This window comes from Salmo salar, chromosome 01 (assembly GCF_965601325.2).
Source record: "Salmo salar chromosome 01, fSalSal1, whole genome shotgun sequence".
Lineage (NCBI taxonomy): Eukaryota > Metazoa > Chordata > Actinopteri > Salmoniformes > Salmonidae > Salmo > Salmo salar.
Window position 1 is genome coordinate 90,762,444 of NC_138291.1, and position 25,262 is coordinate 90,787,705.

At 44.9% G+C, this 25,262-nt stretch overlaps 1 protein-coding gene across 1 annotated transcript in view; it reads right to left on the minus strand.

Moving 5' to 3' along the window:
- Positions 1 to 75: 75 nt before the first annotated feature.
- LOC106609649 (delphilin) overlaps positions 76 to 25,262 on the minus strand; it is a 31,836-nt gene continuing 6,649 nt past the window's right edge. Inside the window, exons 2-19 of the mRNA XM_082978137.1 lie at positions 20,622 to 20,725; positions 14,867 to 14,936; positions 13,575 to 13,898; positions 12,542 to 12,693; positions 11,962 to 12,108; positions 10,893 to 10,990; positions 10,373 to 10,550; positions 9,831 to 10,150; positions 7,878 to 8,723; positions 7,649 to 7,736; positions 7,038 to 7,115; positions 5,883 to 6,079; positions 5,008 to 5,163; positions 4,661 to 4,747; positions 4,405 to 4,534; positions 3,626 to 3,744; positions 3,178 to 3,342; positions 76 to 3,045 (exon numbers count right to left, since the gene is read on the minus strand). Coding sequence (XP_082834263.1) covers positions 2,974 to 3,045; positions 3,178 to 3,342; positions 3,626 to 3,744; positions 4,405 to 4,534; positions 4,661 to 4,747; positions 5,008 to 5,163; positions 5,883 to 6,079; positions 7,038 to 7,115; positions 7,649 to 7,736; positions 7,878 to 8,723; positions 9,831 to 10,150; positions 10,373 to 10,550; positions 10,893 to 10,990; positions 11,962 to 12,108; positions 12,542 to 12,693; positions 13,575 to 13,898; positions 14,867 to 14,936; positions 20,622 to 20,725 — 3,331 coding nt within the window. The 3' untranslated portion in view covers positions 76 to 2,973. The remainder of the gene's footprint in view (positions 3,046 to 3,177; positions 3,343 to 3,625; positions 3,745 to 4,404; positions 4,535 to 4,660; positions 4,748 to 5,007; positions 5,164 to 5,882; positions 6,080 to 7,037; positions 7,116 to 7,648; positions 7,737 to 7,877; positions 8,724 to 9,830; positions 10,151 to 10,372; positions 10,551 to 10,892; positions 10,991 to 11,961; positions 12,109 to 12,541; positions 12,694 to 13,574; positions 13,899 to 14,866; positions 14,937 to 20,621; positions 20,726 to 25,262) is intronic.

The following is a 25,262-nucleotide window of genomic DNA, read 5'->3' on the forward strand; positions in this document are numbered from 1 at the left end:
CGCGACAAACTTCCCTTAATTTGGTCCAGTCCATGATCGTCTTTGGCTCCAAAGAAGCTCGTGGGTATCAGGCAGTTTATTTGTCAAGCATTTATGTATTTTTTACAGATCCAAAACAAGTACAACTGATCCAGAAGCAACCACATGGCCAACATAAAAAGTCAATACTTTTTGAACTATACAAAGTACTCCATTAATATCAATGAAAACATAGAAAAAACACACTCAGGCTATACAAAATGAACATTTAAATACATTAACAAACTCAAATTGATCTAGAGTTATAATAGGTCTACATTTTAGACCAAACTTGTGAGAATACAATAAAAGTAAACAAATCCAGATGTACAATAATTTTAACACAAAAACAACACCTATAGATAGCAACATGCAAATGCTTGTCATAAAACTGTACTGCACTTGTGACAAGATTTAAACATGTAGCACTGTCTTTTTTAACATGCCGACAAATTACAAGCCTGGTACAACAGGTCTGTAAATAAATATGTTTGTATTTTCATGATGGCAGCTCTGACTTAAATGTATATGTGAAAATGAATTATGGAGGGAAAGTAGAAACACAAGAAATACATTCAAAACAGCTTTAAATGCACACTAGAAAACAGTGAATATTTGTTCTAAAACAAGACTGTTGATACAGGTGAAAGTTATGGCAGTGGAATGGACGGTTCATCAGTAACAACCACAGTGACCGCAAGAGCCGCCTGGACCACTCAATGCTAAAATGGATGGATGACTTTCAGTTAGCAGCTATTCATATATTAGCCCCACTGGGTTAACGCTCGTATTTCATGTATGCTCTTCATACTGTAAAACACTTTTAAAACACTTAGGATAGTGGTATTATTTTTGTTTCCCCTGCCCAGAGCAAGTTTTGAAATGCCAAATGTTAGGATGACTGCAATTACATTGGCACCAGAAAGCTTCTAAATGTTGTAATAATAATTCACAGTATGTTTGTCATGCCAATGTAATGCTTTTAGGTAGGTTTATACTGCATTCTATCATCACAATCTACGAGGCAGTGATTATGTGTTTCTGTTGTAGGACACTTTGCAGATCAAGTCCATCTGTAAAAATAGCGCTCAGCTCTAGATAAAATTCATATACGTCTGACTATCAGCCATCTAAAATGTCATGGTCATTTTAGAAAATAAATGCCAAAATAAAGGAAACACTTGAGTAAATGAGGGATACAAAGTATACTGAAAGCAGGTGTGGTTCCTGAGTTAATTAAGCAATTAACATCCCATCATGCTTCGGGTCATGTATAGAAATGCCCAGTTGCCCATTATTATGGCTACCATGGCTAAAGTGTGCGTGTGTGTCACTCTCAGTCACCAGATCTCAACCCAACTGAATACTTATGGGAGATTCTGGAGCAGCACCAGAGACAGCGTTTTCCACCACCGTCAACAAAACACCAAAAGATGGAATGTCTCATGGAAGAATGGTGTAGCATCCATCAAATATAGTTATAACAACCTGTAGAATTTATGCCAAGGTGAATTGAAGCTGTTCTGGCTCGTGGTGGCCCAACGCCCTATTAAAACACTTTATGTTGGTGTTTCCTTTATTTTGTCAGTTACCTGTACATCTATGCTTTATCTTTACAATTTCATTATAATTTTGTATTTAATACAATCCAATATAAAATATATACTCTTGTTATCTGAACATATAGAGCTACTTGACCTTCCCAGGAAAAACTCTGGACCCTTTGGCTGAGAGTTCTTTTGGTCAGATCACATGGTCAGGAAGAACTCCTGGCCCTACGGCATTCCGCAGTGTTGAAGATCATGTTGTTTGTGTCCCAGTAGCTGTGACTGTTTGTTTGTGTTGTCTTGGCACTTTGGTTGAGGAGAGCAGAGGAGCTATCCAGTCTCTACCAGGCCAGGGGAGAGGGCACTCTGGGGCTGCAGGGGTTCTCAGTGGCCTGGGTCTCATTCTACCAGGCCAGGGGAGAGGGCACTCTGGGGCTGCAGGGGTTCTCAGTGGCCTGGGTCTTATTCTACCAGGCCAGGGGAGAGGGCACTCTGGGGCTGCAGGGGTTCTCAGTAGCCTGGGTCTTATTCTACCAGGCCAGGGTAGAGGGCACTCTGGGGCTGCAGGGGTTCTCAGTGGCCTGGGTCTTATTCTACCAGGCCAGGGTAGAGGGCACTCTGGGGCTGCAGGGGTTCTCAGTGGCCTGGGTCTTATTCTACCAGGCCAGGGGAGAGGGCACTCTGGGGCTGAGGGGTTCTCAGTGGCCTGGGTCTTATTCTACCAGGCCAGGGGAGAGGGCACTCTGGGGCTGCAGGGGTTCTCAGTGGCCTGGGTCTTATTCTACCAGGCCAGGGGAGAGGGCACTCTGGGGCTGAGGGGTTCTCAGTGGCCTGGGTCTCATTCTACCAGGCCAGGGGAGAGGGCACTCTGGGGCTGCAGGGGTTCTCAGTGGCCTGGGTCTTATTCTACCAGGCCAGGGTAGAGGGCACTCTGGGGCTGAGGGGTTCTCAGTGGCCTGGGTCTTATTCTACCAGGCCAGGGTAGAGGGCACTCTGGGGCTGCAGGGGTTCTCAGTGGCCTGGGTCTTATTCTACCAGGCCAGGGGAGAGGGCACTCTGGGGCTGCAGGGGTTCTCAGTGGCCTGGGTCTTATTCTACCAGGCCAGGGTAGAGGGCACTCTGGGGCTGAGGGGTTCTCAGTGGCCTGGGTCTTATTCTACCAGGCCAGGGGAGAGGGCACTCTGGGGCTGCAGGGGTTCTCAGTGACCTGGATCTTATTCTACCAGGCCAGGGGAGAGGGCACTCTGGGGCTGCAGGGGTTCTCAGTGACCTGGGTCTTATTCTACCAGGCCAGGGGAGAGGGCACTCTGGGGCTGCAGGGGTTCTCAGTGGCCTGGGTCTTATTCTACCAGGCCAGGGGAGAGGGCACTCTGGGGCTGCAGGGGTTCTCAGTGGCCTGGGTCTTATTCTACCAGGCCAGGGGAGAGGGCACTCTTGGGCTGCAGGGGTTCTCAGTAGTCTGGGTCTCATTCAGTGCTCTCTGGAAAACAGGACCAATTATCGTACATGAAAACAGAACCAATCATCGTACTTGAGTCACAGACGCATTTGAATGCTGTCAAATTGTGCGGTCAGAGATCTGTCAAGGGCATCACTATGGCTACTGGCTCACCTCAAACTTGGAAGTAAACTCAGCAAAAATGGCGAAAAAGGCCTCAGTGGAGGTGGCCTTGCTGTCCTCTCCGAAGTACGAGGCCACCTTAGTGAACTCGTCCATGGCTCTCAGCTGCAGAGAGTCCAGAGACTGAACCGCTGGGTGACTGTTCTCCAGGAAGCCCTTTATCTTCAGGGTCAAGGGTCAAACTGTCAACTGTCAGACCATTCGAAGCACAGTGACACATTCTGACTAGTAACATACTGACCAATGGTGTAATTAAATTAAATCACATTTTATTTGCCCATTGCACTGAATACAACAGGTGTACACTTTACTGTGAAATGCTTAGTTACGAGCACTTTCCCAACAATGCAGACAATTACAGTGTAATTACTACTACAGTGTGTTACTGATCGTGTGAAATGTTGTGTTGTGAAGGGCTTTGTTATTGATGGAAGGATACACTCATGACGGCAGCGAAGTGATCCTCGGCCGTGGCAGGGATCTTCTGACAGGCTGTCCTGATGTCCTGGATGGTGGAGTGGAGGTCAGCCAGCTCAGCTGTCAGGATACGCTGATTCACTGCAGAGAAAGTAGAAAATCATGCAGTATGACTTGTACAATTTGTACACAGCTACACCGAACAATTTGCAATGACCCCACCCTTGTACACTGCTGCTACTCGCTGTTTGTTTGTTACCTATGCATAGTCACTTCGCCCCCACCGACATGTACAGATTACCTCAACTAGCCTGTACCCCTGCACACTGACACGGTACTGGTGCTCCCTGTATATAGCCTCGTTATTGTTATTCTTATTGTGTTACTTTTTATTTTAGCCTACTTGGTAAACATTTTCTTCTTCTTAAACTGCACTGTTGGTTAAGGGCTTGTAAGTAAGCATTTCACGGTAAAGTCTACACTTGTTGTATTCGGCGCATGTGGCAAATAAAGTTTGATTTGATTTGTATGAGACAAATTCAATGCATAGTGTCTAATGTCAATGCCATTCATTATAAATGCTGTAGTGTTTCAGTCTTATGAGATAGCTGCTGTAAGGCATATCTGAATTTCGAAAAGTAACTATCCGGAAGCTGATTATCAGGAAACTGATAAGGACATGACATGTAGTACATATTGTAATGTACTAAATGGAACTAATGCATTGTGCTAGTGAACCTCAGAGTCCTGCTGACGGACAGAGCCATGTAAAGAGCATTGTGTTGTGTTGTCTTACTGTACCTTTGGCTGCGAGGGGCACGGTTGTGAGGTCCCTGGCAAAGTTCAACAGTTCTGGGAAGTGTTGGCATAGCGATTTGGCAAGAATGTGGAGGAAGGTGGATTTACCATCCACCGTTTTAGTGGTGCTGAGCTGTAAGAAGGAATGTGAGATAGAATTTGGCATTAGAAAGAGGTCAACTCCAAGGCAAAGACAACACAAATCCTAAAAAGACAAATGAGGCTAAAGCATAATCAGAGAATGAACATCCATTCATACCTCAGTGAGAAAGTTGATCTTAAAGCCAGTGGTTTTGTTTGTCTTGGGTTGACCATTGTTCAGGTAATTCCCCATTGCCAGCACAAACTGTAAACAGAAACAGAGGTTTAGAAACAGTTTACCGGTAACACAACGCAATCACCACATTATGCATACCTCTGAGTCTGTATCTTAATACCTTATCCTATATGATTTTACACACAATGCATCTTCTTTAATAACCTTAGATTATGACAGCAGAGACACATAAATAATATGAAATAAACAAGAGAGCTGTTTGCCATTTCTCAACCATTAAGCTCCTGTATTCCACTCTCAGGGAGTGCGAATTACAGTTCTTGTATTACCTCGAGGATCTTGGCCAGTTTCTTGCTGCTCCTGAGTTCTACCGAGGCCCTGTAGATCCATTCATATCCAGCCTTCATCTCCTCTGTCTTCTCCTGCAGGGTCGTCTTAAAATGGAGGCTCCGCAGACGAGTCTTATACTCAGGGACCATCAGCATCTGGGCACACACAGATTATGAACTCGAAAAATACTGTTACTATTGCTAGTAAAGTAACATGTTACTGTAGTAAACTTAGTACTACACTCTTAGAAAAAAAAGGTGCTATCTAGAACCTAAAAGGGTTCGGCTGTCCCCATAGGAGAACCCTTTGAAGAACCATTTTTGGTTCCAGGTATAACCCTTTTGGGTTCTATGTAGAATTATTTCCACAGAGGGTTCTACATTGAACCCAAAAGGGTTCTACCTGGAACGGAAAATGGTTCTACATGGAACCAAAATGGTTCTCCTATGGGGATAGCCGAAGAACCCTTTTGGAGACCTTTTTTCTAAGAGTGTATAGTATACAGTAAAATACTGAAATGTATTTTTTTAAACATTCTAGCCACGGTCTAGACCAGGATCCCCAACTGGTTTTATTTGGTTTTCTGGAACTCTGTTCCCAAAGTATTCCCATCCATAATAGAGGGACGCGTGATCATATATAAATGGAAGCAAGGTTTGAAATGATTATGTTTTAGTCAAATATTATATCTGTTTGGGCTTCTTGCGGTTAATTTGCAGTCTACAAATTATTTGTAATTATGTTCCTGCCCCCCAACCAAATCGGTCTGTGGCTGAATCTAGTTGATGATCCCTGGCCTAGAGGGACTGGCTGGGCCAATATGTGGTTCCGACCCACCATTTGGGAAACATTGACACAATAGTGTCTCAGTTACCTGCAGGACAAACTGGTCAGGGTCGCTGAGTTTGGCGGAGTCCTGGTCGAAGCATTGGTACTGTTTGACTTCCTGGTCATCGGGGGCGTAGAGCAGAAGCTGCTTGATGTGGGCCGGCTCCAGTCTGTCTGTGCTCATAGTCATCAGCACCTGGCGCAGCTCACCTGGAGACAGCTTCAGGTGGGCGATCAGGATGGCTGGGGAGAGGAGGCGTGGAGTATGAGGTTTATTTAAGCAATAAGGCCTGAGGGGGTGTTGTATATGGCCAATATACCACGGCTAAGGGCTGTTCTTAGACACAACGCAACGTGGAGGTCTATTGGTCATATACCACAAACCCCAGAGGTGCCTAATCGCTATTATAAACTGGTTACCAACGTAATTAGAGCAGTAAAATAAATGTTTGTCATACCGTGGTATACGGGTATGATATACCACGGCTGTCAGACAATCAGCATTCAGGGCTTGAACCACCCAGTTTATAATTGTTTATTTGGACCCCATTAGCTGTTACATTAGCAACTGATACTCTTTCTGGGGTCCACACAAAACAGTCATATACAATAAAAACAGACCTTCATTGATAAACAACAACATGTTTCTGTAGAAATCAGAGAACCTGTGCTTGAATCTCAGAGCCACCTGGCCCTAGAGGGTCTATTCAGATCATTGAGATAAAGGTTCCTGGGGGCCAAGGCTAGGGTCATGGTTCAGATCCCCGAGGACCAAGGCCAGGGTCATGGTTCAGATCCCTGGGGACCAAGGCCTGGGTCATGATTCAGATCCCTGGGGACCAAGGCCAGGGTCATGGTTCAGATCCCTGGGGACCAAGGCCAGGGTCATGGTTCAGATCCCTGGGGACCAAGACCAGGGTCATGGTTCAGATCCCTGGGGACCAAGGCCAGGGTCATGGATCAGATCCCTGGGGTCCAAGGCCAGGGTCAAGGTTCAGATCCCTGAGGACCAAGGTCAGGGTCATGGTTCAGATCCCTGGGGACCAAGGCCAGGGTCATGGTTCAGATCCCTGGGGACCAAGGCCAGGGTCATGGTTCAGATCCCTGGGGACCAAGGCCAGGGTCATGGTTCAGATCCCTGGGGACCAAGGCCAGGGTCATGGTTCAGATCCCTGGGGACCAAGGCCAGGGTCATACTCACAGGCGTTGTAGGCTTTCTTATGAGACAGAATCTCCACCACGTCTTTCTTTTTAAAGCTCTCGGGCAGGAAGGCTGGCTCTGGAAGAGAGACTGACACATTTAATCACAGTGTAAGGATGCTGCTCTCCAGGCACCAGGGTTGGAAACACTAACAGGCACTTAAGGTGGACGGGTAATGAGAGAAGAGAGGGGATGGTAGGTGGTGCTTTATGGAGAATGCATTTGATGAGCAGGTGAATAGACGCGCTTAGTAGACTCCATGGGACAACTTGGTGAGCTGTGAAGGCATAAGAACAACATGGAAATCAGCAATACACTGACACCATGAAACACAAAACAAGTCATGTAGAATTAATGAAAGCAACGTACTCTTCCACAGCTATGAAACCAAATCATTATATTGCATTATACAGTATATGCAGTGTTCCCTGGCAAAAGAGACCTTGGTCTCAATGGGACTCCCTGTTAAATAAAGGTCAAATAAATACACAATCTGACTATGAGGGTAGAAGGACAAAATTTAAAAATGTTATCAACAGAACCAGTGATATGAATACATGATATGACTATGAGATGAGATGTTTGATGAAGAGATCAGAATAAAAACTTACTGGAACTCCGTTGGGTACCAAAGTGCAACTCTAGATCCAGATACTTCACCATGTCACTCAGTTTGTCATAGTCGGGGTCCTCTCCAAGCTAAAGCAAACAAAGTATCTCACCTGTCAATACATTTCTTAACACAACAACAACAACAAACAGCACTATTTCCAGGTTCAGGGTTAGTACAATAGACTCGACACATGCCTGTCCCCAGATGGTTCCCTCAGAGTTCTCCACCTGCTCCCAGCGCAGTCTCTTCACACTCATGTGGTTGGTGTCCCCAGCACAGGGACTGGAACTGGGCAGCGGAGGCGGGTCGCAGGGGGGCGGCAGTGGTGGAGGGGGTGGTGGGGGGACCTTGTGTTTCTGGAGTTCTGACACTGAGATGGGGGTCTCATAGGTCTGTGAGTGAGGGGGCTGGGGAGGGTGACTCTGGGGCTGGGACAGGTGAGGGGCTTGAGGGGGCAGGCTGTGGCTCAGCTGGGGCTGGTAGGGCTGGTGGTGAAGCTGGTGGTGCCTCTGGAGGACGAGCTGGCTTTGCCTGTTGGGCTGAGGGGAGGGCTGGGGACACAGGATGGGCTGGGTCAGGGGCTGAGGCTGGCTGGCCTGGCGGGGCAGGTTCCTGGGGCGAGAGGGCTGGGGAGAGTAGCGAGGGCCCAGGGGGAGAGTCATCTGAGGAGCCTGATGGTGGACACAGCCCTGTAGCTCATCTCTGGTCGGCAGCACTTTGTGTAGGGTCGGCCTGTTGTACGTGAAGGTCCGTGGAGGAGGCGGGGGAGGGGGGATGATGGGGTGCTGCGGCTGGAAGGACATGCGCGCCCGGGGGATGTGTTCAGGGGAGAAGTGGGAGAGGACAGCGGTAATGGGGAGGGGGTCAGAGAAGCCGAAGGGTGGTGGGGGTAAGGGGGTGGGCAAGGGCGGGGGTGGTGGGGCACTCTGCGGGGGTGGGGGGATGGGGATGTGTTCTGACCCAGAGGAGTAGGTGAGGGAGGTGGCATCATCGTTGCTGCTGATGTCCTCACTGCTGGCACTGCTCAGCTGGCGGGGGAGGTAGCTCACCTCCTGCTCATCCTGGAAACTCATCTGGACACAGCAGATAATCATCAGTCTCACACCTTCTAATCAGACACACCATGTCATCTGATTTACATCTTGTAACCATTCTTCAGACACACCTTAAAATCAACCTTCCTTGTACAGCGATAATGCATGTAATCATTTCCTATTCATATGCACTGCTTTTCTTCAGAAACCATGAAAACCATCCCCATAAATATCTGTTCACGCAATAACAACTACATTTACTGTACCGTCTGTATCATGTTAGTAAAGATCAGATTTCTTATACTGCACTGTAGATAATTGAATAACTTGTTGGACATGACTGTTTCTGCACTCAATGAATTTGATCTGGTACACTTTAAAAAAATGCTGGGTTAAAAACAACCCAGTGCTGGGTAAATAGTGGACAGAACACATATTTGGGTCATATTTGGGTAATCGTGTTATTTTCAGTAGGTGTGGCCTATTGGTGGCGTGGCTTGCAGATAGGTATTCTTAGCCACCCGTGATAGTAAATGTTGTTCCTGTTCATCATGTTAAGTTTGTACCCTGTAAATTAAAATGTTCCTTCAATAACTTTGCTAATTAGATATTTGAATATAATGTAAAAACATTATTATTTAAATATTATAACAAAGTGGTAACTCTCCCTACATTGGGATATGTTTATAGGCATATCATACTCTTGTATAAGCCTCATAAAAGCTACAAAAGTCTCAGTGCTCAATCTTAACATGTGATGACAATACTGTACAACAGAACATGAACCGGAATGATATTTACTCTCATGGGTGGCCAAAAATAACTATTTGAAAGCCTTGCCCCAACGAAGCCACACCTCTAGTCTTCAGATCTGACCTGGTGGGTCATAGCTCAATAACCCAGCATCAACAACCCAACTAAGTGACCCAACTGGCTGTGTCACAATAACCTAACGTGAGTTCTGTCCAATATGTATTGTTTTAGTTTTTGGGCCCACAGTGGCTCTCTCACCTCCTCATAGTGCCTATCTCTTCATGTACTGTCTCCGTCGCTCTCCTCCTCATAGTAACTATCTCTTAATTTACTATCTCCATCTCTCACCTCCTCATAGTGACTATCTCTTCATATACTGTCTCCGTCTCTCACCTCCTCATAGTCATTCTCTCCAGGGAGGAAGTCTTCCACCAGAGTGACACGGTGTCCCAGCTGTTCACTCAGAGCGTCCAGGAACTTGTCAGTGTCCCTGCTCCGGGGGGGTCTGGAGAAGGTGAAAAGCTTCCTGCGTCTGGACAGGGGGCTGGTGGGGTCGTCAGAGTTCTGGGGGGAGGGAGGCGGGCTCTCCAGGCTCACGTAGGGGTTGGAGTCAGCGCTGCCCGGAGAGGCGATGGTTCCCCCGTGGTAGAACTCATACAGAGGGTCGGGCAGAGGTTCCTTCCATGTCAGAGACAGACCTGATTTACGGTTCCCTGGAAAAGAAACGCTCCATTATTTCAAAGATGTCTAACAGAGGACTTTGTGACTAAATAAGTCTCTTTAAACCAAATGGGTTCCATCTTAAATTATCTTATTTGTCATCCTTGAAGTGAGTATGAATGACAACATTTATGACAATGTTATTGTAACCTTTACAATTGACTGACCATTGGCTTCAAGTGGTTGCTGTGTGTGTGTGTGTGTGTCTGTGTTACCTGTGCTACCTTGACTGAGAGAGGAGCGAGCTGGAGACTGGCCATAGGCGTCAGTCTGTCCCAGCTCATCTCGGTCAGGCTGGGTCAGTGGAGAGCAGCGATTGTGATTCTGCTGCATGGCCTTCACGGCACTCTTCCCTGTGTACACACTCTCCAGTTCCGTGTACACTCCTGAAATCTAGGGGTCGTAGGTGTGAGCAGGCCATTAGCACAAAGCACTGGGAACTCTTTATCACAAGGTCTGCTTATAAACACTTTATGAATCATAACTAGATAGTTTGTTAATCATTATTTACCTTGAGTTAAAATCCTAAACAACATGCCTCATATTTGTCTTGGTTTAAACGTTAACATAACTACATACTAATGTTTTCAGACTGTTCATGAGCAGACGTCCAGATAAAGTGTTTCCAAAAGCACTGGTAAAAGCATCTTTATAAAAAGCCGGCTCTGGCGTACACACATAATTAGCACTGCTGGCTCTATATGGCTGAGCATTGTGTTGCAGTTTTATACCCACGTGATTCAGGTCAGGGGACTCTGGGAAGGAGGTGCCATCTCCACACTGTCTCTCTCCGGGTGTCCCACTCCCATTCCCTGGTGCAGCCACATGAATCCCTGCGTCCACATGAAGGACAGGGACAAGCAGTCATGAGCATCCTCCTCCTCTCAGGCCCAGAGAGGAGGGGAAACAGCAGGAGACAGCAGGAAGCATCAGAATGTAGTTAACAGCATGGAGAAGCAACAGAGACTGTAGTCCTGTCTGATAACTGTGGTCTGGATCCTAACTTGAGATCTATTGTACGCTACACCCCGTAACTTGAATTTCTGCACAAATCTCCCATTGGCGTCAATGTGTGGTTTGTGCTAAATTCCAAGTTACTGTATACATTTCTCAAGTTAAGATTTATGAGAGTATAGATGGGCTTAATGCAATACTACTAGGCTTGGATATACACTGGGTATACCAAACATTAGGGACACCTTCCTAATATTGAGTTGCACCCCCCCTTTTGCCCTCAGAACAGCCTCAATTCATTTGGGTATGGACTATACAAAGTGTTGAAAGCGTTCCACAGGAATGCTGGCCCATGTTGACTCCAATGCTTCCCACAGTCGTGTCAAGTTGACTGGATGTCCTTTGGGTGGTGGGCCATTCTTGATACACACGGGAAACTGTTGAACGTGAAAACCCCAGCAGTGTTGCAGTTCTTGACACAAACCGGTGCACCCTGCACCGACTACCATACCTCATTCAAAAGCACTTAAATATTTTGTCTTGCCCATTCACCTCTGACTGGCACACATACACAATCCATGTCTCAAGGCTTAAAAATCCTTCTTTAACCTGTCTCCTCCCTGTCATCTACACTGATTGCGACATCAATAAGGGATCATAGCTTTCACCTAGATTCACCTGGCCAGTCTATGTCATAGAAAAAGCAGGTGTTCCTAATGTTCTGTATAGTCAGTGTATGCTCTCTGTTAACAGCATCAGGTGAACCCTAAGTCCAGGAGTGATTGGTTGAGAGGAAACCCTTCCAATCAAGGATAAGGACAAATAGTTTTTGAGCTGATCACTTTAGTACCCATTCCCAGGTGTGTTCTGATGATGCAGTCATCAGAGCTCCTCTCCCGTACGGTGCCTCTGTAGGAGGTGCCTGACACACGCACTGAGCTGCTCCTCCTGTGGTGCTCCTGTCCTGCACCTGGCTCTGACTCTGGCTCTGTTGCTGCTGCACACACACACAGACACACACACAGACACACACACAGCCCCCCCCCCCCCCCCCCCCCCACACACACACACACACACACACACACACACACACACACACACACACACACACACACACACACACACACAGAAAGAGAGAGAGAGAGAGAAGAATTAGAATCAATTAGAATAACAAAAGGAAACATCTCAGAATATCCCAAACACCCACTGAACAATAAACATATACTCTAGTCGTCAGTTCTTGTCATGGTAATATCTAGCTGTCTTAGCCTTGTCTCTCGAGATGAAAAGCGAAGACAAACAATTATGCAAATCTAAACCACTGAGAGCATAACCAGACCAAGACCCCACCTCTAACTCAACTCTCAGTCACCCACAACAGACCCATTCCAAGCAGGCAGAGAGATGTGGCTAATGGCTAGCTGACCCACCTGCAGTCTTAAAGCCAAGGAAGCGTGAAATCTTGCTCTGACAGTGTTCCTGCTCCTCGTAGGTCAACAGCTGGTAGATGAACTGCCAGATCACCTGCTTGGCTGGAGTGTCCAACACCGGGAACACATCAACAATCAGGGTGTCCACGTTCCTGAACATATATATATACAAGGGCAGAGCTGCCATTTTAGACACTTCTGAACATCTCATATCTTCTGAACATCTCAAAATCTGTCTTTTTTGTTGCGAAAATAAAAGTATTTTAAAACATGCTAAAATAAAAAGAAGAAAAACTGAAGCACACTGGTAATCTTGATGCTTCCAATAACTGAATTGATCTTTTAACTAACATTTCATAAGGGTATTTTACAGGGAGGTACAAGTCATTCTATGAGGTACAACTCAACTCCTACCAGTGTGCTGGAGTTGTTTTTCTTATTAAGAAAACTTTTTCTCTCCATGCACCTGGTAGCACGTTAAGGTGTGCGAGTTTACTTTCTCAAACATGCTAAAATAGAAGTATCAAAAGAAAATCATACTTTCGAAAAGGTTTATTGCTATTCAGTAATGTTGATAGGGAATTTGTCTTGGTGACTCTTTGATTCTGTACTCTGTAAAATAACATGTATTGCTTTAGATTAGACAAGTTTACCATTTATATAATGTTTATAATTATATAATTTACATGTAGTGCATGTAACGAGATGTAATGAACCATATTATGATTAAAGCATATTATTGAAGGGTAGGTGTGTTATTTGTTAGGGAAATGTCAGATTATGTAAAGAAGTTTCTGTAATTCCCCTCTAGGGTAGGTAAACACCAAATTAATGTAATATTTACCCTTGATGTTTGACGCATTTCAAACAAATATATCATCCTTCCTGTCATTTGGAGAGATATAAGGCTTCTCTCTCTCTCTCTCTCTCTCTCTCTCTCTCTCTCTCTCTCTCTCTCTCTCACTCTCTCACTCTCTCACTCTCTCACTCTCTCTCCCTCCTTTTCCATCCTCCAATACATTTTCCCCCCCACCTCTGTTGGAAGAAGGTCTCCAGGGCCTTGCAGATGGTGTATCTCTCCTGCACCGTCAGGAGATGATCCAGCTGCTGGCTAAAGGTGCGACCATGGACCCTGATGCTGGGGGGTAGGATCTCAGCCACCCACTGCAGGGAGCTGAGGGGGACCGGGGAGCGGGAGCGGGACCTGGGGGCCACGGCAGGGGCAAGGCCTGTGGGAGAGTCTTCCTGGTCACTCTGGTCAGAGTGGGAGTAACCAGAGGGTCCGTCTTCCACCACCAGGGTGGGCATGGCCCCACTGCCCTGCAGCATGGACACCACCTTCTCATGGGAACAGTTTCTGAAGACACACACAGTCACTGTCACTACTACAATCGGCAATGATGTTGTCATAGGACCAGCTCCTACAGAAAGGTATAGAGAGTTACTAACTACAGAATTCAGTAGTGCGCTCTTCTACTCACCATGAAAACCCTAGTTTACATGGTTACTAGGGTGGTATAATGAAGTATTTGCGGGATGATACTGTGGGTGATATTGCTGTGTTCACTCCTACACTTCATGTTCAGAATAAAATGGAATAATAAGTACATTAAAGGGAGTGAAAGGACTTCCTACAGTCATTTTCTCAAATTCCATTCTACTGTCACGACTTCCGCCGAAGTCGGCTCCTCTCCTTGTTCGGGCGGCGTTCAGCGGTCGACGTCACCGGCTTTCGAGCCATCGCCGCTCCATTTTTCATGTATCCATTTGTTTTGTCTTGTTCCCTGCACACCTGGTTTTCATTCCCCAATCACACTACATGTATTTATTCCTCTGTTCCCCCTCATGTCTTTGTGTGAAATTGTTTTGTGTTACGTGTCAATTTTGACACAAGCCGCTCCCAGTACGCACACCATTGACATCTACACACACATCCATGCATATGTGTGAGCACAGACACACACCAGTCCACTTATCATATATCCTGATTCCTAGTCACCTTACCCCTATACATATCTACCACTATCACTGCAGTATCCCTGCACATTGTAAATATGGTTCTGGAACTGACCCTGTATATAGTATACTTACTTACTTACTTACTTTATCGTGTTCTTCTTATTTCATATTTTTATATATCTTGTTTATTTTTGTTCTACCTTGTTATTTTTAGAATTACATTATTATTGATTACTGCATTGTTGGGGTTAATGCAAGGAAGGCATTTCACTGTACTTGTGCATGTGACATTAAAACCTGAAACTCATCATGTTGACTCACTGTCCTGTGTGCATCTTAAGGTAAAGTTATAACAGGTTTATGTACCTCATGTCCAGCCCATTGAGGAAAAGGATGCGGTCGCCTGGTTTGAGACCACAGTCTTCAGCGGGGCTGTCTGAAGAAAGACAGGGGGATGAGAGTCAGAGAGACAGGGGAATGAGAGTCAGAGAGACAAGGGGATGAGAGTCAGAGAGACAGGGGGATGAGAGTCAGAGAGACAGGGGGATGAGAGTCAGAGAGACAAGGGGATGAGAGTCAGAGAGACAGGGGGATGAGAGTCAGAGAGACAGGGGGATGAGAGCCAGAGAGACAGGGGGATGAGAGTCAGAGAGACAGGGGGATGAGAGTCAGAGAGACAGGGGGATGAGAGTCAGAGAGACAGGGGGATGAGAGTCAGAGAGACAGGGGAATGAGAGTCAGAGAGACAGGGGGATGACAGTCAGAGAGACAGGGGGATGAGAGTCAGAGAGACAGGGGGATGAGAGTCAGAGAGACAGGGGGATGAGAGTCAGAGAAACAGGGGGATGAGAGTCAGAGAGACAGGGCGATGAGTGTCAGAGAGACAGGGGGATGACAGTCAGAGAGACATGGGGATGACAGTCAGAGAGACAGGAGGATGAGAGTCAGAGAGACAGGGGGATGACAGTCAGAGAGACAGGAGGATGAGAGTCAGAGAGACAGGGGGATGACAGTCAGAGAGACAGGGGGATGAGAGTCAGAGAGACAGGGGGATGAGAGTCAGAAAGACAGGGGGATGACAGTTAGAGAGACATTGGGATGACAGTCAGAGAGACAGGAGGATGAGAGTCAGAGAGACAGGGGGATGAGAGTCAGAGAGACAGGTGAATGAGAATCAGAAAGACAGGGGGAGGAGAGTCAGAGAGACAGGGGGATGACAGTCAGAGAGACAGGGGGAGGAGAGTCAGAGAGACAGGGGGATGACAGTCAGAGAGACAGGGGGATGAGAGTCAGAGAGACAGGGGGATGAGAGTCAGAGAGACAGGGGGATGAGAGTCAGAGAGACAGGGGGATGACAGTCAGAGAGACAGGGGAATGAGAGTCAGAGAGACAGGGGGATGAGAGTCAGAGAGACAGGGGGATGAGAGTCAGAGAGACAGGGCGATGAGTGTCAGAGAGACAAGGGGATGAGAGTCAGAGAGACAGGGGGATGACAGTCAGAGAGACAGGGGGATGACAGTCAGAGAGACAGGGGGATGAGAGTCAGAGAGACAGGGGGATGAGAGTCAGAGAGACAGGGGGATGAGAGTCAGAGAGACAGGGGGATGACAGTCAGAGAGACAGGGGAATGAGAGTCAGAGAGACAGGGGGATGAGAGTCAGAGAGACAGGGGGATGAGAGTCAGAGAGACAGGGGGATGAGAGTCAGAGAGACAGGGGGATGAGAGTCAGAGAGACAGGGCGATGAGTGTCAGAGAGACAGGGGGATGAGAGTCAGAGAGACAGGGGGATGAGAGTCAGAGAGACAGGGGGATGACAGTCAGAGAGACAGGGGGATGAGAGTCAGAGAGACAGGGGGATGAGAGTCAGAGAGACAGGGGGATGAGAGTCAGAGAGACAGGGGGATGAGAGTCAGAGAGAAGACACATAACCCATAATGATTGGCAAAACATAACATTTATATTAGCACCATTAATCAAATCAGTATGTGGTATTTGACTGCTGTTGTTTTTATGTACCATGTTTTGCCTGATGTATTGGGTTATGCTGGTATCCCTTTGGGATACAATGAAGTATAATATTATCCATGTTTGGTAGGTGTACTGTACCACAGGGCCACGCAGGCTCTCTGACATGAGACAGTGGGTTCTTATGGATGTGTGGATGCCTGCCTGTACATCCCGATCTCATCTCATCCACCCACAGCAGCAGTCCTCATAAGGCCTAGCCCACTGAGTCAGTGAGTAACTTACTTCTGGCCTCTGCTCAGATCTGGAGTGGGAGAACGGTGTCATCCCCACACACACACACTCAATCCTCCCCCCTCTTCAGCTCCGACAAAGAGGAGCATCCGGTAAACCCCCTATTATAACACTCTGGTACAACCTGACCTCTGCATGTAAAACTACAGCAGAACATCTCTCCATCACAGCAACATCCACATCAATCCATGTATTCATCCTCATCTCAATCTCTTTTAGAATCCCTGAACACTCCCCTTATCGCCTCAGACAGCCCCTTAAACAAACAAAAAACAACAACAAAAGACTAACCTAACGTAGCAGGTGTAAAATAAATGCCTGAAACTAGATCCCCTACATACTGGTCTGAAACTAGATCCCCCTACATACTGGTCTGAAACTAGATCCCCTACATACTGGTCTGAAACTAGATCCCCTACATACTGGTCTGAAACTAGATCCCCCTACATACTGGTCTGAAACTAGATCCCCCTACATACTGGTCTGAAACTAGATCCCCTACATACTGGTCTGAAACTAGATCCCCCTACATACTGGTCTGAAACTAGATCCCCTACATACTGGTCTGAAACTAGATCCCCTACATACTGGTCTGAAACTAGATCCCCTACATACTGGTCTGAAACTAGATCCCCCTACATACTGGTCTGAAACTAGATCCCCTACAAACTGTCCTGAAACTAGATCCCCTACATACTGGTCTGAAACTAGATCCCCCTACATACTGGTCTGAAACTAGATCCCCCTACAAACTGTCCTGAAACTAGATCCCCTACATACTGGTCTGAAACTAGATCCCCTACATACTGGTCTGAAACTAGATCCCCTACATACTGGTCTGAAACTAGATCCCCCTACATACTGGTCTGAAACTAGATCCCCTACAAACTGTCCTGAAACTAGATCCCCTACATACTGGTCTGAAACTAGATCCCCCTACATACTGGTCTGAAACTAGATCCCCTACAAACTGTCCTGAAACTAGATCCCCTACATACTGGTCTGAAACTAGATCCCCCTACATACTGGTCTGAAACTAGATCCCCTACATACTGGTCTGAAACTAGATCCCCTACAAACTGTCCTGAAACTAGATCCCCTACATACTGGTCTGAAACTAGATCCCCCTACATACTGGTCTGAAACTAGATCCCCTACAAACTGTCCTGAAACTAGATCCCCTACATACTGGTCTGAAACTAGATCCCCCTACATACTGGTCTGAAACTAGATCCCCTACAAACTGTCCTGAAACTAGATCCCCTACATACTGGTCTGAAACTAGATCCCCCTACATACTGGTCTGAAACTAGATCCCCCTACATACTGGTCTGAAACTAGATCCCCTACAAACTGTCCTGAAACTAGATCCCCTACATACTGGTCTGAAACTAGATCCCCCTACATACTGGTCTGAAACTAGATCCCCTACAAACTGTCCTGAAACTAGATCCCCTACATACTGGTCTGAAACTAGATCCCCCTACATACTGGTCTGAAACTAGATCCCCTACATACTGGTCTGAAACTAGATCCCCCTACATACTGGTCTGAAACTAGATCCCCTACAAACTGTCCTGAAACTAGATCCCCTACATACTGGTCTGAAACTAGATCCCCTACATACTGGTCTGAAACTAGATCCCCTACATACTGGTCTGAAACTAGATCCCCTACATACTGGTCTGAAACTAGATCCCCTACATACTGGTCTGAAACTAGATCCCCTACAAACTGTCCTGAAACTAGATCCCCTACAAACTGTCCTGAAACTAGATCCCCTACATACTGGTCTGAAACTAGATCCCCCTACATACTGGTCTGAAACTAGATCCCCTACAAACTGTCCTGAAACTAGATCCCCTACATACTGGTCTGAAACTAGATCCCCCAACATACCGGTCTGAAACTAGATCCCCTACATATTGGTCTGAAACTAGATCCCCTACATACTGGCCTGAAACTAGATCCCCTACATACTGGCCTGAAACTATATCCTCTACAGACTGGTCTGAAACTAGATCCCCTACATACTGGTCTGAAACTAGATCCCCTACATACCGATCTGAAACTAGATCCCCTACATACTGGTCTGAAACTAGATTCTGTCATGACGTTGCCCTCTTTGGACACTGCGAGCACCATCCCCCTACCTCTGCACCATCTCCCTCTGTCTCCTACACCCAGGCTGCTGTGGTCAGAAGAGGTTGTAAATTCCTATGAGGAGATTCTCTCCTCATGGCCACAGTATAGAGACAGAGAGGGTTTCATAGAGAACAAAGGAGTTCTTCCACCCCACAGAACTGAAGAACCGAACGACATTTATGTTCTGGAGAAGGTATAAAAGATAGGTGAAGATTCCAGCTACGAACTGGTCCGTTTGGTACAATTTTGTGAAACTCATGATAGACAATACCGCCACATTACCATAATCATGTTTATACAATAGCCTCAGCTATGAGACTTACATCTAAATGGTTGTATAAAATGAATGAATAAGGATGGAACTGTTTGTGAAATTGTGTAATGTGATTTTGGACTGTTTAATGAAGGAAACTCCAATTCCCTTTGGAGTCTTAACTAAATCAGAGGACCGCCCATGAGCACAGTTATGGTCTGGCGTCATGGGACAGGCCCTTTTCTGCTCTTCCGAATAAAACCCCCACCTGGGTTTTCTATCACCAGACCGAGCTTACCTCAATTACGAGATGGCTAAAGGTTGGAGACCAGTTTACCTCGATAACGAGAGGGCCAAGGTTTGAGAGGAGACCAAGCTTTCCTCTTGCTGAACTTTTAACCATACCAAGAGGTTAAACTCTTAGACTATCGATACCCACAGAATAAGAACAAGTCTTTGATATTAATTACTAGTCTGCAGCTAGGAATTTGGTATCCTTGAACGCGAAGACCGACAACCGCCAAAACATCTATTCTATAACGACATGAATGAATGTCACTCTGAATGTCACTTCTAACCATGACAAAGAGAGAGAGAGCGGACAAACTCTCCAACAGAAACAAACTTTTCAACAGAGATCCCGATGACACACTGAGCGTAAATATATATATTGATAACAGTTATTCCCGAATGAGTGAGTGTTCATGTGCAAAGGCTTAGCATTTCAATTGTTATAATTATCAACTCTGTAGTGTCTTCTCAGCTGACTCCACCCCCCTTTTGTCTAACAAGCCGCCATGCCGGTTTAGCCCACTAGGGCACATTCCCCTATGATTTCTTTGTAACCATATCTACTGTTTGTTATGCATTTCTGTGAATTACTTAGTTAGTAAATAAATTATTTTAATTCAATTGATGTATGGATGACTCATAGTGAAGACTGGGTTCGTGCAAATAACCAACAATTTACGACATTTGGAATGAGACTGACGAGGTAAAGAATACGTCATTAATCAGAAGACTAAGTGATCAGATATTAAAATATCTGAAAGTTATATTAGGAAAATTATAACTTTGTAATGTGAATATTTTCCTTGGTGCCCCGACTTCCTAGTTAATTACAGTTACACGATTAATCAGTTAAATCGCGTAATAATAATTAGAGAGTTATTTGATAAATATGTATTCAGTTTTAATGATGCAAAAGACAATTCCCTACATACTGGTCTGAAACTAGATTCCCTACATACTGGTCTTGACAAGAAGAAAAAAAGGGTGGGTCTCTTCTGCACTGTTCAACCAATCCAGTAAATGTGGAGGAGGAGTTAAGATGGAGTGTCGCCTTGTTAACGTCCAAAAGAGGAAGTCGCGTCACAGGCTCTCTTCCCATTTCCCCCAGGACAATACAGTGTTATACAACACAGTACATAGAGAAATGTAATCAGCAATGCGTCATCACTTACCTGGGATGACAGAGTCGATGCAGACAGGGGCATGGCCTCTCAGGGTGAACCCAAAACTCTTCTTCCCTCTGTAAACCCTCACTGTCCTGGGGGGAGCACGGAGGCTGAGGAAACATTACAAAGTCTTTATTAGTTTCTGACAGATATTTGTATAAATTGTTGTAGTAGTAGAAGATATGCTTGTAACACTGTAGTTGTAATATTCAGGAACTACATTACTACCACTGTTGTGTAATGATGTTTAATCAATGGGCTGTCAACAGACTTCAACTGGATTTATGAAGTACCACTGGGTGTTTTATCAACGTGCTGTCAACAGCTTTCAACTGTATTTATGAAGTACCACTGGGCGTTTTGAATAGCGTTTTCAACAGTAACTAGCAATCAATTCATATTATTAAGCCCACATCATCCTGTGTCTTATGTAACTTGAATCCAACCAAATATAAAACAATAAAACAATGTGAATGCGTAAAAAAGAAAAGTAGCTAGTATGTCCAGTTGGAATACCACATAACAGGTACAATTTCTAGCTCAGACAGAGATGTCTCTGTTCTCTGGCTCCCAGAAAGAACCATCAACGACTGGGATGGAGATATCACAGTTGCCATGGAAACTACTCAAGGCAACATGGTAAGATATAAACAGAGGTCCATAAAGCAGAACAGGAAGCAGAGGGGAAACCGGTAAAATCCATTATTTGATCATCTTTATGCTTGTTATGTGATATTGGGACAGAAGAGAAAAATTCTAATGGGGTTTTAGAGTAATAATAATAATGGTAATAATAATAACACTGCACTGTTCTATACGCACAGAGGCACAGAGTAAGAGGGTAGGCTCAGCACTGCAAAGCACTGGATATAAGAGACTGTACAGTTAGAAAAGGTGAAGAAAACAGATATCTAACCTCTCTCCCCATCTAGCATTAGTACTTTCTATACATCAATACCATAACCCAAGAAACAGCACAGAAGAGGAGCTGAATACTGAAAACATGATGTGGATGATACAATGAACAATCAATCAAATAACCTATCACTAGAGAATTCAATAATGAATATCACTTTTCCATACTGACTTGAAACCTTATACCTCGAAAGGCAGTTTACCATAAACAATAGTGTATCAATTAGTTCCACATAACACCAAAGGTGTCAATTGTTTGAGCCTGGCAGCAGGTCAGTGAGAGATCTCGACTGTACAAAGCAGGTTCATGTCTGTCCTACATGTGATGGAGGCTATGCTAATCAGAGGCACAGCTAATCTCCTATCTAATACCATGGGCTGTCTCTTACTGTTACTGTATATGAGCTGTCAAGGTGATTACACAGGACATATCCTAATGAGCAGCATTTTGGAATAACACTGGCCATGGGCAGCGGGAAGGAGTAGGGAGGGCTGTTGGTAAAACATGGACTGGAGTCTACCATAAAGTCTACCTGTAAAACTGGCATGGAGTGGAGTGACGATGTTAACCCTACATCCAACCTGGTCTCATTTAAAAAACATTTTTTTTAAAGTAACCTTTATTTAACTAGGCAAGTCAGTTAAGAACAAATTCTTATTTACAATGACGGCCTAGGAACAGTGGGTTAACTGCCTTGTTCAGGGGCAGAAAGACAGATTTTTACCTTGTCATAGCATTTTGTATTATTCTGTATGTAAATCCAAAACACTCCATTTAGTATGATATGTTACGTTTCGTATGGCATGTATTCATTTGTGGATGTCCATCACCCATTTCGTATGATATGTTACGAATTACAATTCATGTTATATGTTACGAATTTTCAAAATGTACAATAAATTACGAATTTTCAAAACATACTATATGTTACGAACTTGCAAAACGTAACAAAACATTAGCTAGCTGGCTAATGTTAGCTAGGCTAGAGGTTAGGGTTAGGGGTTAGGGTTAAGGTTAGGGTTAGGGTTAAGTTTAGGAGTTAGGTTAAAGGGTATGGTTAAGGTTAGCTAAAAGGGTTATGGTTATGGTTAGAGTTAGGGGAAGTGTTAGCTAAAAGGGTTAGGGATAGGGGAAGGGTTAGCTAGCATACTAAGTAGTTGCAAAGTACCTAAAAAGTTGTAAGAAGTTGAACAATTGCTAATTAGCTAAAATACTAAAGTTGTCTGTGATGAGATTTGAACTCGCGCTAGACGTTTGTGTTATACATCAACTGATCCACCCTGACCAACCACCGTACTTTTGTTTTTTGCTAGTCTTATGTTACAATACCAAACGTAACATATCAAACTAATTTGAGTGTCAACGATTTACATTTACTATGTAATGTCTAGTCAATGAGACCAGGCTGCTACAGCAGATAAACTGAGTTACGGTATGGCTTAGAGCTGAGCATACTGTATGTACTTGTATTTGTATTTATTATGGATCCCCATTAGCAATTCTTCCTGAGGTCCGGCAAAATTAAGGCAGTTATACAATTTTAAAAACATTACAAGACATGCATAACAGATTTCGCAACACAGTAAGTGTGTGCCCTCAGGTCCCTACTCCACTACCACATATCTACAACACAAAATCCATGTGTACGTGTATGTATGTTATCATGTGTGTATGCATGTGTCTGTGCCTATGTTTGTGTTGCTTCACAGTCCCCGCTGTCCATAAGGTGTATTTTTATCTGTTTCTTAAATCAAATTTTACTGCTTGCGTCACCTGATGTGAAATAGAGCCCAGTTCTGAGCCAATTGCAATTTTCCTAAATCCCTCTTTGTGGGACCTGACAACACGACTGAACAGTAGTCCAGGTGCAACAAAACAAGAGCCTGTAGGACCTGCCTTTTTGATAGTGTTGTTAAGAAGGTAGAATAGTGCTTTATTGTGGACAGACTGCTCCCCATCTTAGCTACTGTTGTAGCAATATGTTTTGACCATGACAGTTTACAATCCAGGGTTACTCCAAGCAGTTTAGTCACCTCAACTTGCTCAATTTCCACATTATTTATTACAAGATTTAGTTGAGGTTTAGGGTTTAGTGAATGATTTGTCCCAAATACAATGCTTGTAGTTTTAGAAATATTTAGGACTAACTAGTTCCTTGCCACCCATTCTGAAACGAACTGGAGCTCTTTGTTAAGTGTTGCAGTCATTTCAGTCTGTAGTAGCTGACGTGTATAGTGTTGAGTCATCCACATACATAGACACACTGGCTTTACTCAAAGCCATGTCGTTAGTAAAGATATAAAAAAGTATAGGGCCTAGACAGCTGCCCTGGGGATTTCCTGATTCTACCTGGATTATGTTGGAGAGGCTTCCATTAAAGAACACCCTCTGTGTTCTGTTAGACAGGTAACTCTTTATCCACAATATAGCAGGGGATGTAAAGCAATAACACACACACTACTGGTCAAACGTTTTAGAACACCTACTAATGTTTTTTTTTAACCTTTATTTAACTAGGCAAGTCAGTTAAGAACAAATTCTTATTTACAATGACAGACTACCCTGGCCAAACCCAGACGACGCCAAACCCGGCCAATTGTGCGCCGCCCTATGGGACTTCCAATCATGGCCAGATGTGATACAGCCTTGATTTGAACCAGGTTACTGTAGTGATGCCTCTTGCACTGAGATGCAGTGCCTTAGACTGCTGTGCCATTCTGGAGCCCCATTCAAGGGTTTTTGTTTATTTTTACTATTTTCTACATTGTAGAATAATAGTGAAGACATCAAAACTATGAAATAACACATATGGAATCATGTAGTAACCAAAAGAGTGTTGAACAAATCAACATTTATTTTATATTTGAGATTCTTCAAATTTGCCTTGATGACAGCTTTGCATACTCTTGGCATTCTCTCAACCAGCTTCACCTGGAATGCTTTCCCAACAGTCTTGAAGGAGTTACCACATATGCTGAGCACTTGTTGGCTGCTTTTCCTTCACTCTGCGGTCTGACTCATCCCAAACCATCTCAATTTGGTTGAGGTCGGGGGATTGTAGAGGCCAGGTCATCTGATGCAGCACTCCATCACTCTCCTTCTTGGTAAAATAGCCCTTACACCGCCTGGAGGTATGTTAGGTCATTGTCCTGTTGAAAAACAAATGATATTCCCACTAAGCCCAAACCAGATGGGATGGCGTATCGCTGCAGAATGCTGTGGTAGCCATGCTAGTTAAGTGTGCCTTGAATTCTAAATAAATCACTGACAGTGTCACCAGCAAAGCACCCCCACACCATAACACCTCCTCCTCCATGCTTTACGGTGGGAAATATACTTGCAGAGATCATCCGTTCAACCACACCGCGTCTCACAAAGACACGGCGATGGAACAAAAAATCTCCAATTTGGACTCCAGACCAAAGGTGTAACGATGTGCGCTGAGAGTCGGGAAGCAAGTACAGGGAGTGGGTGTTTTAATAAATAAATGCAACATAATACAAAACAAGAGACACGAACAATGCACAGACATGAAACTGAAACAGAAACAATAATGCCTGGGGAAGGAACCAAAGGGAGTGACATGTATAGGGAAGGTAATCAGGGAAGTGATGCTGTCCAGGTGAGTCTGATGATACGCAGGTGTGCGTAACAATGGTGACAGGTGTACGCCATAATGAGCAGCCTGGTGACCTAGAGGCCAGAGAGGGAGAACACGTGACAAAATGACA